The sequence below is a fragment of the Ahaetulla prasina genome, chromosome 3 (assembly GCF_028640845.1).
Source record: "Ahaetulla prasina isolate Xishuangbanna chromosome 3, ASM2864084v1, whole genome shotgun sequence".
Lineage (NCBI taxonomy): Eukaryota > Metazoa > Chordata > Lepidosauria > Squamata > Colubridae > Ahaetulla > Ahaetulla prasina.
In genome coordinates this window covers 137,036,458-137,051,070 of record NC_080541.1, presented here as the reverse complement: position 1 = coordinate 137,051,070, position 14,613 = coordinate 137,036,458, and the positions used below count along the sequence as shown (strand labels likewise).

The window sequence follows — 14,613 nt, the reverse complement described above, 5'->3', positions numbered from 1 at the left end:
GCATCATGGCCGAGTCTCCTTCCCCTGGAGTGCTGGAGTCCACAGGCCAAGTTCCCGGGGTGATGGCAGCGGCCGGCCGGGCCGATCTGCAAAGAGAGCAGGAAGGTGGCTGGGTGGGTGGGAAGCCAGTGGGCTGCTTCGGAGTCCCAAGTCCCACGGAGCCAGCATGGGAGGGATGCGGGTCCGGGTGGAAGGTGGCCTTTTCTGCAGCATCCCCCTCCCCTCTTTGGATCGCCTGGCGGGGGGGGAGGCTCTGCCTTTGCAGAAACAGGGTGAGCAGTTTGTACAGAGGATTTACAGGAGGGGGTGTGCGGCCCCCTGGGATGGAGAGCAGGGCAAGAGAAGGCTCCGAGGTTTGCTTGGGGAGTCAAGCCATATGGCGGAGGGAAACTCAAAGCGTTGGGGGCTTCAGAAGGGCAGAAGGTGCTTCAGAACGTGCAGCTCCTGGCTCTAACAGTGAGTGATGTGAGTGACGTCAAGTTGCCCATGCCCACCTGGTCACATGATCACCAAGCCACACATCCCCAAGCCATGACCCCAAGCCACACCCATAGAACCAGTAGGGAGAATTTTTGGATTTCACCACTGCTTCCTCCCCCTTATCAGCTGTTTATGTTTCCACTTTTAACCCTCTTATCCTCCCCACCTTTTATAAATCTCGAAAAAGATTCACAGCCATAAAGCTATTGCTAGAGTCTTATTGTTAACAGCTTGATGGTTTAACAAGCATGTATTCAAAATCTTGTTTTTTCTAATCCTTAAACCTTGATTCCACACTAAACTGATTACATAGACTAATGTTTTATTCTGCCCACACTTGCTTGAAGACCATAGTAGTATCAAGGGGTTCAAAGATATATTTGAATAAGCAATTGATTTTTGGTTGCCATAAGGAACCATAAAATCACGTAGGAGCGCATTATAAATCATTATCAAAGGGCAGACATTATCCACTACATCAAACTGCAAAAGGAGACTCATGTGCTCTGCAGGATGCACACACTGCAGATATGTTGCAAATCATATAACAAGTAGCACATTCTTCATTGGAAAAGCAATTTAAAACGACAAACTGGGAATAGCTACAGCAGATTGCAGCTGCAGTGGTGCTCAAAAATGTACTGATGCAGCAGGATGCAGGGGAGGTTTATTCATATTTTAAAAGCAGGTTATGACCTTATATGTCTACTGAAATGCATGCATTTCAGGGGTGGGTTCTACTTATCTTTACTATAACGGGAGCACGCGTGCTTCTGCGCATAGAAGCTTTTGCGCACGTGCAGATCACCAAATGTGATGTCAGGGCGGGCGGGCGGAGCCTCCTGAGTCCCGCCATTTTTACTCCCAGTTCTCAAAAACCGGACAGAACCAGGAGCAGCCCACTACTGATGCATATCATATTCTATTCAACTGAATTCAGTTTCTTTTGAGCATTAAAATAAGCAACCCATGATTCCAAAGTAAAAGGTTTTTAGTTAGCTAGGCATTCTACTGGCCTTCGCTAACAAGCCAGAATTATTACAAAATAGCCATTTTAGAATAATAGAATAAGTGATCTCCCTGGGATCACTTAAACTAAGGTACCAGGAGTCTAAGATTCCATGGCACAATGCTAGTTGAGTGTTTCCTTGTCAAAATTCTGGGAGGGAAATCTGGTTGCACTTTCTGTAACATTTTATTTGTTATGTTTATATCAGTGGTGGGTTTCAAAAAAATTTTACTACCAGTTCTGTGGGTGTGGCTTGGTGGGCATGGCAGGGGAAGGATACTGTAAAATCTCCATACCCTCCCAATCCAGGGGATGGATACTGCAAAATCCCCATTTTCACCTGATCAGCTGGGACTTGGGAGGTAGAGAATAGATGAGGGCGGGGCCAGTCAGAATTTTTACTACTGGTTCTCCGAACTACTCAAAATTTCCACTATCGGTTCTCTAGAATTGGTCAAAACCTGCTGAAACCGACCTCTGGTTTATATCCTGGCTCTTTCTCTACAAGTTCAAGACAGTTTACAGATAGATTTGTCTGTATTTCATCTCTACAAAAACAAATCTTTGGGAGGTTGGTTTAGACAGTCAGAAATTTTCTGTGACTGAAGGTAAACATGACTGTCTCCATCTTGAACCTTGCCAGTCCCTTAACTGCTAGACTACACTAGTTACTGCTTATTTACATGTAAGCAATAAGTTTCTGAAAATGTTGAAAGACATTACAGTTGAGTCTTCTCTTAAATGAAAGGGCTATGCAATTTTATAATTCAGAATTAGGGCAGAAAGACAAAGTTTATCAGGTTATATTAAGCAAGATTCAGTTATATTTATATCCTAACATTAATTAGATTTAGAGAAAACCAAGTTCATTTATCAAGACATATTAGGTAGGATTTAGCTATATTTGTATATCTTATTTACATGTATGCCTCATTTCGCTTCAATTAAAGCACTTTTCTTAGCATATTTGCTTTATTTTTAATTTGTCAATTTAAATGTCTAATACACTTTCACTATAGTAAACTAATATGATAATAATACCCATTAGTTTAAATGTGCAAGTCTAAGGAAATATTAACAATGGTGAAATTTCAACCAGGCCAGAAAATCTCTTTACTTTTTAATTTGAAAGCCTCACAAAATAATTTATATAACAGTAAATGCCAGAGACACTCCACCTTCAAGCTCAGATTAAACAGATAGACATTATTTTCTTTATTCAGAAAATAAGCCCAAACTCTGTGCATAATAGTTCACTAAAGCACAGTTCCCAGGAAAGGTACATCAGATTTAATCTTATTTAACTTAATCTTAACTTAACCTTAGTTAAAGAGATTAAGCATCTTTTTGGAATGGAAATTTAAAGGTTATTACAATGCATGACTGCAAATGGACAAGTCCATTCCAGAAGTATTTGTTATTTCCAGTCACCTTAATACAATTATAGTGTTGCCTTCAATTAAACATAAAACTCCTTTTTTGGATTCATGAAAAAGAAAAAAATATTAGAAAAAGAGGTTAGATTCAAATAGACCACACTGGTAGTTCCAGTCATGGTGTCTGAGTAGTTTTTCGTTTGAAAAGAAAATGGGCAAATTGACAGTTTTGAAGACCTGGCATAATTCCAGATTACATGTTTAAATTGTGATAACAAATCAGAAGTTTTGATATAGTTAATTTGCTTTAATTAAAACACTTGAGAAAATGTATTCCATATTCACCAATATTGAAAAATAATTGATTCAATGCAGGAGAAAGCAGAGTTGGTATAGGAATGAAAACTGATGCAATTAATAAATCACTACTGGAAAATAAATTAAAATATAGGTTATATGATTTAATTATGAAATAGCAAAGGAAAACAATAGCAGGACCTGAGTGCATTTACACAGCTCTGGAGAAAATAAACCAACTACTACAGCCATCTTGTTTTGTATTACCTTTACTGAAGAAGCAGCGTACAACATATCTTCCAGTGCAAAATGGCAACATTGGTTTAAGTATTCCTGACAAAATTCCTGGATCAATTGCAGATTGTACAAACTGTCAGCCAGCGACATAGTTTCCTTCAAACAGATATCTATAGATGATGGAGAGTGAAAAAAAAATGATAGTGGCTCTACAATTCCCAATATTCAGAAGCAAATTGAAAACCATAATTCATTTCCAATATGCTATGTAGGATGTTACCTAGTTTGAGTAATGAAACATCTGCAAGAAAACAACCAAGCTCAGAGAGCACCAAGGGCTCCTCATATAGAGTTTTATTCACAGCAATGCCAATTCGGTAACCTTCTTTAAACTAGTGATTCTTTAAACTAATGAAACTACTAGACACAGAAAATAAAACAATGGACCTGCATGTTGTTGAACTAGGGAATACTTTTGGGGTTTTTTTGCTGCCTTCAAGTCAGCTTTTGACTCCTGGACAAGGATTTTAAAACTTCGTGGCAAAGTTTTCAAAGTGGATTGCCATTGCCTGCTTCTTCTTAGGGTTGAGAGAAAGGGACTGGTTCACGGTCACCAAGCTGGGTATGTGCTTAAAATGGAATTAAAACTCAAAAGTCTCCCGGTTTATAGCCTGTGCCTTAACTACACCAAACCGGCTCAGTACACATTAATAAATACCAATACTTTGGAATGATGGCACCTAATACTAAAAACATACTTCACAAATCAAGATACCAAAGTGCCATGTGCTTTTGCATCGACTTTCACTTCTTAGTAAATAAATAAAAGTTAAAACCTGAAAAGGGATATTTTTGTATGGTGTGACCAACCTTAAGGATTAAGTGAGTGCATCTAAAAAGGGATTCTAAACTAATAGCAAAATCTGGTTTGAGGTCAACTTGTCTGGACAGTTAATCATAATCCTTGATTCCCATTAGGCAGTTACCTTTTTGATTTGTTTACATGTCTCTGTGAAAGCAGGAACAAGGGAGTGGTGTACTTGGGCTGTGCAATCATTCATGTGTTAATTTCGTTAAATTGATGACTTTTAACCAGCGAAAACCCACTTAGCAGTAATTATTTACTCTTAAGCAACCACTTTGCCTTTTTCCCAGTTATCTTCTCCATGAGATAGTGAAAGAAAATCAGCTTTATTTCTATAATTGTACCTCGGGGTTTTTTTAACATACAGATTTTAAACTGCTATTAATATTGTCTAATTTTAAAGAATAACCTTTATTAATCATGCTTGCAGTTCATTTGTTTCTTTCATAGTTGAAGAAAAATGTAAAGCTGGGATTAATTCAAAACAGCAATAATCATGCTGAAGGAATGGGAAAGACACAGGGGGCTAGAAGCCAGAGACTCGTGAGAAGTTTGTTGCGATTCTGTTAAGCAATTATTTATTGTCACAACCAAATAAAAGTCAATTTTTTTAATATATCTGGTAATTTCAAATGTTAGTTTATTAAACATGTTGCCACAATAAAAATCTCAACCGAAAAAAATAGTTAAATGTGTATTTTATTTAAATTAATGGTTAAACTTTCAGTTGAACCACACTGGTTTGGTGAGGACACCTATTCCCAATTTCATAAAACATACTCATACAGAGTTCATAAAGCTGGGAATTTCTGTACTAAAGCCAAACAAGGATAGCACAAATATTCTGGTTTGCATTAAACCATAATTCTATTATGCCTGGGCCAGTGGTGAAATGTAAAATTTGTTACTACCGGTTCTGTGGGCATGGCTTGGTGGGGGAGGGGGGGTAATGTGACTGGGTAGGCATGGCCAACTTTTTTTTTTAACTTTTAAAAGCATTTTTTCTACAACCTCTTTGGTCAAAGAGGTTGTAAAAAATGCTTTTAAAAGCCTCTGATGATCAGGTAACACAGCTGGGATTGCCAGAGCTTTTTAAAAGCATTTTTTTAACAACCTCTTTGGTTGAAGAGGTTGTAGAAAAAATGCTTATAAAAGGTTCTAACGATCCCAGCTGAGCCGCGCGATCATCAGAGGCTTTTTTTTTTACTTTTAAAAGCATTTTTTCGGCTGAAGAAAAAATGCTTTTAAAAGTTAAAAAAAAGACCTCCGATGATCACGCTGCTCAGCTGGGCCACCCACCGCCATCGCTACCGGATCAGGTGAGTCTGAACCGGAAGCATTTCACCCCTGGCCTGGGCCAATGAACTCTGGCTTAATATCAATGAACAAATTGAAAAAATAGGTAAAGATTCAGTTAAAATATTATTAAAATAATAATCAGGCTAGTCTAATGCCTGATTAACATGCTTATTGTAATCAAGCAGACTTACCCTCTAATCTAACAATCTCTGGGCAGTAAAAATGGATCATAGCAGCTAAAGCACATCCATCTCTGCCATCTTTCAGCAGATTTTCTACCAAGGGAACACAGGGCAGCTGCTTAAGTAGAGTCTGTTCCTTCCGGTATCGAGCCTGTCATATAAAAAAGAAGAAAACCATCCAGAAACGTTTGTACAAAGAGTGATATGCTGGAAACTCTTTAACTAAATATCTACAAACAAGCAAACAAATCCAAATTTTTCAAACCATACCTCATTTTCTTAATTTATATAGCTTTAAACAGTTCCATTTGGAGGCGTGCGGTCTTTAATCAAGTTTCTCCAACACCCACACAATCTTTCTAGGCCATTAATATTCATACTTAAGGAGTTAAGAGATCAGAGCAACAGAAATGAGCAACAGCATATAAAATGGGGCAGATTACGATTAGGCTCACACACCATGGATTACAAACCACAGTGCTTGCTTTATATTTTGAATAAAGCCATAAACAAAGCACATTATGGATGAGTATTAACGCATGAATCCTATTTCCTTATCTGAGAACTCAACTTCAGCTACATGTTTTTAGAACACAAAACAGCTTCAAGGTCATTTGTAGTAAGATGAATTAGTAATTAGCCCTGAGTGGCCTTATTACAAACTGAAATCCTTGGTAAAGTAAAGCTTTGATTTGTGAAGTTTTGGAAGAAAATATTTTAAGATTATGATATTCCAATATTTGTATTTTCTGTCCAGTGAGCTGAAAAGTATGGTGTAGCTGTAGTTTCCCCTTCATGTATTTTGCAGCTGATTTAATTTCACTCTGAACTAAACAAACTAGTTCCAAACAATAGTTTACAGATTTAGTTGGTATCAAGGAGCCACAATTACTGTAACCTCAGAAATAGGATTTACATTTCGCAGGACATTAAATCATAATAGGATTTAGTTTTGTTCTAGCATCATCTGGGAATGTAGGCACTGTGCTTTCTAATCACTGCCTATGGTTTAACATTATGTATTAACTAGGTTACCAGTCAATCAGTCACTCTCAATGTAACATGCAGGTTTTTTTTCTTTTCTGAAACAATATTAACTGCGTTTGTTAAGGTACTTGAGAGAGTCATAACTATGAAATGTAAGCCAGAGGTTTTCATTTCTTAGTTATATATTCCCAGCTGAGTCTGTTTTTTTGACCACTATCCACTATTCTTTGGAAATGTGACAATTTATGCATTTGGGCAAATTTGAATTTGAATCCCAGCTCTCCTTGGATTCTGAAAGTTAACTTATCAAGCATTGCCCCAAGCCCACCAGCTGTTTTTTTGTTTCACATTAAGTGTAATTAACTATCATTTAATATATAATTTATGTAAGTTTATTTTTCTTGTAGTACCAAGCTCTGAGCCTTTTCGTATTGGCTGAGCTATTGGTTTGCTTTTAAATTCTACAGAAGCCCATGTTCCTTCTTCCAAGATGTCAGTTCTACTTTTTAAACTGCCCATCACCCTTTAACTTCGTTTTTCTTTACTTCAAAGACTTCATTTTGTTTACTTCTGTTTATGCTGGAGTAAGAAGCAGTAATGAATGAAACGCCTAAGCCGTTTTAGATTACAGAAGGGGAAAAATAATTCATATAAGCATCGGAGATCCATCCATCTTGTATATTCATCACAATAATTGAGCATTAGACATGATGTTCGATATTCCCTCTTTCCCTTCTTTTTCTAAGGAAAGGATTTATTGAAGACATAATGATATTAACTTTTACAGAGGTTCTCAAAGTTTGTGATGCTATGATTGCCTGAAATAACAAACATGTGTGACCTTCCTATAAATAATGAAACTGATGGTAATAGAAGCAGCCAAACACAGGAATTTTAGCATTACCTGCCACAGGGACAAGTTGGGTTCTGGGATCACTTCCTGGTTATGAGTAGCTGCGGAATGGGATTTTTTGGCTCAAACCCTTCGCCTTGCCTGTTTCTCCTCAAGGATTTTGCCTCCAATTATTACCCACAAACTTTTCTCCTCAGTTGGCCCTCCCCCACTCTTTCAATCCGGGCATATGGGCCATGGCCACTCCCTCCCAGTCCCTTCGCTGCAGCACATTCATCAAAGTACAGTTCGTGTCAGACTTTTGGCCACCCAGTTTGGTTCACAGCCAGCCAATCTGAACTGACAGGTGAGTGGCTTATGACCAGGGAGGGCAGAGGCCCTCCTGAGCCTCCCTCTGAACTGCAGCCCCCATTCTTCCACTCCCAAAGCCCCCGAGTCCCTGCACTGACTGGCTGGCTGCAAATTGTCCTGGGCGGCCAAAAGCCTGACGCAAACTATACTTTGACGAATGGGCCGCAGTGAAGGGACTGTGATGGAGGGGCATGCCCATGTGCCAGGGCGCAAGACTGGAGGAGGGCCAGCCGAGGAGAAAAGTTTGTGGCTAATAATGCGGAGGCAAAAACCTTGCGGAGAAACAGGCAAGGTGAAGGGTTTAAGCCGAAAAGTCCTAGACTCGAGCAGGTGGCTCTATCTGGGCAGGGTCCTCTCCTTCCTACCAGCTATGTACTACACATAGCTTGGGTTCCTTCCCTTCTCTCTTCTCCAGAAAATAAAGTTTTGCAGATACTATTGCTCCTCTCTGCCCACCTTGCAACACTCCTGGGTACCAGCGTCACCCTGTCACCACTCTGCAAAAATACACAACTTGTTTAAAAGAGATATTTCATTCCCACTTGTTTCATATTATGTGTTCCAATTTTTTTCCAAACACTCAAGATGCATACATATGTGTAATGTATAAACTATGCATTCTTCACTGTATGTCTCAATGTGTATATGGGTATCCCATAATAAACACATACCAAAATAACACAGCATTTCACCTTTTATAACAACTACTTTTATGTTTCTGACATGTTAGAACAATTTATCTTCCCTCCAAAAATTTCCCCTCTCTGGTAAAATAAATGTGTTGAATGTGTAGATTTCTGCATTTTCAAAATTGATAGTATAAACCACAATGTTAGGATTAAAGAAATAAAATGAGCTTAGATCTACTGTCAAGTTTGTTTGGAAGTGAAAGTGTTGTAGAAAATGTGCTTAATTGTGTGTTTAAAGTAAATATAATAAATGAGCAATTGTATCCATATATCCCTCTCCTCTCTCTCGCTCCCTCCCTCTCCCTGGGATGGTATTTGCTCAGCTTAAACCAGGGGTGTCCAAACTTGGTCCCTTTAAGACTTGTGGACTTCAACTCCCAGAGTCCCTCAGCCAGCAAAGCTGGCTGAGGAACTCTGGGAATTGAAGTCCACAAGTCTTAAAGAGACCAAGTTTGGACACCCCTGGCTTAAACTATAATGGGAATAGGTGAGTGATGGGACTAACACTATTCCAGAGTATCTTAAATCAGGGGTCTCCAACCTTGGCAACTTTAAGACTTGTGGACTTCAACTCCCAGAATTCCTCAGCCTGGCTGAGGAATTCTGGGAGTTGAAGTCCACAAGTCTTAAAGTTGCCAAGGTTGGAGACTCCTGTCTTAAATTACAGCTGCTGTCTCCTTTGGACCAGGAGTGTGTGTCTTACTTAAAAGGCACTGAGTGGGGAAAAGAGGCAGAAATGAAACGCAGGATTGGACTATCATGACATTGTCAAAGCAACTGATACAACATTAAATTACTGAATCAAAGTAAAGCGACATGACAAACTTACAGGAACCAGTTTCCAAAACCATTTGGAAGGAGACTTCAAGGTAAGCAGCGGGGAAAAAGCAACAGGCAAAGAAGAACATGAACATGTTGATTGTAATTTAGCAATTCCACCATTACATTTTCTTTAAGCCATTTTCAGAGTCACGAAAAATTAATTATACTTAATTGTCTTGAAAAACACATTCATTTATTACAAATAGCATTGTTAAAAGTACCCATGTGAAAACAATAAGTTACTATTTGTCAGTTCAGCACATGGCAGCAGAAAAACTCTCATTCTGAGATAAATTGATAAATACATGTAAACACCTTTTATCTCAAAAAAGTAGTTTTAATCCATTATTCTAATCAAATACACAATTTAATCTTCAAATGAGTTATATTGGGGCTTCCAAGTTGGAGTTGTAACTTTGGAACCTTTTTATTTTACGTTTTTTCATGAGCAATGAAAGTACATCTTTACGGGACTTCTGGTTATGAAAAACAAATCTTCTTCAATTTTCAACGATAAACTCATTCACTCTTAATAGGTTATAACATAAAACTTATTATGGACTATGAGTTTTGCACTTGCATTTTGGTAATGAATAAAAGAAGAATAAATTATATTCTGGGAAAATACAGGAAATGCAGAGATTAGTACTTAACCTAAATTATTAGCACAAATAATGGTTATTAAGTACCCAGTTACTGATACTGGATGTATTCTAAATTTCCAGAATACATCCAGGTATCTTCCTGAGTGCTTTTGCCAATTTGAAGTGTATTCTTCATGAGAGAAGGTGTTAGTTATCCCATGTTATTATAAAATGAGGGAGCGTGAGTCAACAATTAAACTTTTTTTTTTACCATGGTCAGTAGAATGTCTTCCTTTTGATGTTACAGTAGTACCCCCTTAAAATGGGCTTCCCACAAAGCAGAGAAGACTGGTCTCTTCTGGACGGTGGTTTAGTGTTAAGTGCCAGCTTGTAGCTGTGGATTATGTCTTATGGGATTGCGGTTCTACTATGAGACTCTCTTTATTTAACAATAATTAATTTAATTTATGATGTTAGGGGCTAGTCTGGAGGCTTTGCCCTTTTACCATTTGCTATGGATCTATTAGTGTTCACTAGTGTTTACATTATTTACCATGCGATGTTATTGGTTTGAACTATTATGTTCTACCACAAACATTTTAATGGTTTTAATTGGGGGGGGATAATTTTCCATCAGTCTAAATGGATCTGGCGCCATATAAGCTCAATAAATAAATAATAAAATAAATAAAATGCTATTAAAACACTTCACAAGCATTCCCTCCCAGTCCCTGATGCAACTCCATACAATTATTATTCTGAACTGTAGAAATGGGCCATAAAATCTGTCTGTCTGTCCGTCCATCCATCCAATTTTAAGACTTAACATGTTTCTACATCTCATTAAAATTACCAATATTGGCAATGTAGAGGTTATGCTTACTTGAAATTAATGTGCATTTTTGGTAAAAAACATCTAAAAAGATGCAGAAATAACAGCTCTACAGTTCTTTCTAGGCTGAAGAACAGGGGGAGGGCAGGCAGAAAAACTCAATTCCTTGTGATGATTAAATCTAGAATGTGATCCTCTAAGCATAACAGCAGAGAAGTGAAGTGGAGGAGGGCAGGGACCTATAAACTGGAGTAATTTAATTCATTAATGTTCCTAAATCTGACTGCTTGTGAGTCATTAATTATAGTCTTCAATGAAGCAAATAATTTCGTTCCATTCTTCATAATGAAAACAAACCCTGGGGGTTGGGGCAGAAAAGGGCCAAAACGGGAGACCAAAGTCATTAGAAGTGACAGGGCAATTATCGAGATATGTCAACCACTTTAGCAAAACTGATGCAGAACCTAATTGTGACAGTTGCATAGCTAGGAATGGCTCAATTTAGCATGCAGGAAGGAAGTAAAAGTAGTAGAGCTTGTTTAGAAAAATGAAATGGGGGGGGGAGATTCCTCTTGAGGCTAAGCAACTATTGGACCTCAACAACAAAGTTCACATTTGAAAATTATATTCATGAGTGAGCAAAGGATTGACACTCTGCACATACGGGATGTGACTAAAATAACAATCAGCAGAATAAGCCAACCAAGATATACTATTATCAAGAAATAATATAAGAAACTGCAAGGGAGATAATACAAGTTGTTGGCATTTATAAGGACCATGGATAGCTCTACATTATGATCATACCTGAATGATCATGTCTTGGTTTGTTAAGCCATCTCTCTCTCTCTCTCTCTCTCTCTCTCTCTCTCTCTCTCTCTCACACACACACACACACACACACACACACACACACACACATTATGTGTCTTAAACTGAAATGTGTAGCCTGTTTGATTTATCTGATCAGTGAAACTATTGTTATCAGATTTACAGCAAGCTAGAATATTACATTACAGTTCAAAATCCTAAAAATCCTAGCTTATTATCTAGTAAACATGATTCCTGGTGAGATGAAATGAGAAGGTATTGTTAATCAGAAGCTTCATGGTTTAACTACAACTCATGTGAACGGAAGGATTCATAAACTGACACAGAGAAGAATATTAATAATCTTCTATTTATTAAAGTGAAATACAATTGTTTAAAATGTCTGTGTCTTTCCCACAATGACATTTTCAAAATAAAACACACAGATCAGAGTAGTATATCCTTCTTTAAATAACAATATATATTTGGAGAAAAATGTCTGCTGTTATTGAAGTGTTTATTTATAAGCACCTAGTTTTAAAAATTAAATTCACTTTATATAATGCCGCATGATGGGAGTCCCCAACCCCCGGTTGTGGCCTGTTCAGAACTGGGCCACTGAAGTGGTGGGTGAGCATGCGCAGTGGGCTGGTAAGTGTGTGTGCAGCTCCATTTGTGCAAGTGGCAAGAAAACAGTTTTGGCTGAAAAAGTACACAGCGATAGAGGCATGAAAACCTTGTAATACATTGAGTTAAATTATTCAATTTAATATTGTATTTCTTAAGTGTTTAATATATCAAGACAAAAAATTGTCTCTGAACTTCCACTTAAACAAGGTACTGTAAGAAAAATCTAAATCGGGGTGTCAGACCAGCATCATCATGGCGTCATCACATATATCACAACTTTTCCCTCCTTCACTAAACGGGGCATGGGCATGGCCAGTGTGCGACGCATCTGGTCCATGGGCCGCAAGTTTGACACCCTTGATCTAAATGATGAATGACATTTTTATTCATTCATTTATTTTTTTATCTTGCCTTTATTAACTTTCTAAATAATTCAAGGCTACAAACATACATACTACTCCTTTCTCCTATTATCTCCACAACAATTATTTAAGGTGGGTTGGGCTGAGAGACAGTGACTGGCCCTAAGGTCACCTCGCCAGCTTTCATGTCTTTTTTTTTTTAATTTGCATTTATATCCTGCCCTTCTCCGAAGACTCAGGGCGGCTTACACTATGTCAAGCAATAGTCTTCATCCATTTGTATATTATATACAAAGTCAACTTATTGCCCCCAACAATCTGGGTCCTCATTTTACCTACCTTATAAAGGATGGAAGGCTGAGTCAACCTTGGGCCTGGTGGGACTTGAACCTGCAGTAATTGCAAGCAGCTGCTGTTAATAACAGACTGTCTTACCAGTCTGAACCACAGAGGCCCTTTTAGACTAGAAATGGGACTAGAACTCATAGTCTCCTGGTTTCTAAATCAGTACCTTAACCACTACATCAAACTGACTAATAGCCTCTTAGAACGTATTTTAAAAAGAGAAATCCCTCATTAGTTGCAATTATTCTGGATGTTCCTTAACTAGTGCATTTTGCACGCGTACCTTTTGACCTCCTGGAGTTTCTGCCCCTTGTTGCTCTTTCAGCTTCTGCTCCTGTTCCATTATATCCTTTAAATGTTCATTTGCCTAAAAGGGCAAAGGAAATTAGACTTTAAATAAATGTTGCTTTCTTGCTGAGATATAAATAATAGTCTGCTTAGTATAATTATTCTACTATGGGCAATTTTGAAACAGTGCGGGGCGGCTAAGGCTTTAAAAATTATTTACAAGTCTTTCTTCTTTTCTTGTTCTTCTTCCAGTGTACAAATGAGTCTTAAGACGCCAAATGGGTTTAATCTTTAAAGCTTTAAAGTGCCTGAGTTTAGCAATATTTATAAGTGACACTGAAATTGCACAGACACTCTAAGACAGACTTTTCCCTATCTGGTCGTTGTTAAGACTTGTACTCTTTTCACTCTTAGCTGGCATTTCCATCAGCTGTATTATTGATTAAGGGAAATGAACTCCAACACATTGTGGGGGGGGGCACAAAGCTGAAGATGCTGCCTTTTTAATATTGTCTTTCACCGTAGTAGAACATGCATTATATCATATTTTTCAGAGTATAAGACCGACCCGGGTATATAACACCCGAAAAAGAGGGTGAAAATCTGGATGCGTCTTATACTCCGAATGTAGCCCTGCCCAGCTTTTCAAATGGAGGTTTCAGAGGCTGAAAAAAGCATCAGAAACGAAGCTTCAAAAAAGAAGCTCCCAAAAAGAGCTTCAAAGGCTTTTTTTCTGAAGCTGTTTCAGATGCTTTCAGAGGCAGAAAAAAAGCAAGAAAAAGCAAGGCACAGAGTTCACAACCAAGGAACTGTTGCTAAAATTCACCTCTGAGAACATCTGACTGGGGGTATTCCGGGAGGCTGATCCACCTGCCAATCAGCTTTTTTCTTATTTTCCCCAAAAACTAAGGTGCGTCTTATACTCCGGTATGTCTTATACTCGGAAAAATACGGTATATGTATTGTTTTCCCATGCATGGAACTTGGATCACTAACGCACTGATTCATGAAATCAATAGATGCCTATTTTATCATTTATTTGCATTCTTGCTGTTTATGTCATCTTAAGGATTTGGTAGGAAATAAATGAGTAACGTACTTTAGCAAGTGTCAATTTGACAATAATAAAACCAGAACCTGCACAACACTTGAATTTTTTTAGGATCTGCTAACAAGCTGACAACAGATGGAAAAGAGAATGAAAGCAGGCTAGGTAGGCTATTTTCATTTATTTGTACAATACACTAGGTTTTACCTTATCATTTAGCACAGCTAGCATAGCACCATTCAGAGCTGCAGGATGGGATTGCTAAGT

At 38.1% G+C, this 14,613-nt stretch overlaps 1 protein-coding gene across 2 annotated transcripts in view; it reads right to left on the bottom strand.

Moving 5' to 3' along the window:
* CAMSAP2 (calmodulin regulated spectrin associated protein family member 2) overlaps nt 1-14,613 on the bottom strand; it is a 93,488-nt gene that overhangs the window by 34,545 nt on the left and 44,330 nt on the right. Inside the window, exons 4-7 of one of the 2 annotated variants that reach the window (XM_058178879.1) lie at nt 13,294-13,377; nt 9,455-9,487; nt 5,755-5,896; nt 3,430-3,569 (exon numbers count right to left, since the gene is read on the bottom strand). In XM_058178879.1, the coding sequence (XP_058034862.1) occupies nt 3,430-3,569; nt 5,755-5,896; nt 9,455-9,487; nt 13,294-13,377 (399 nt within the window). The remainder of the gene's footprint in view (nt 1-3,429; nt 3,570-5,754; nt 5,897-9,454; nt 9,488-13,293; nt 13,378-14,613) is intronic. The other variant, XM_058178880.1, reaches the window with a different exon arrangement.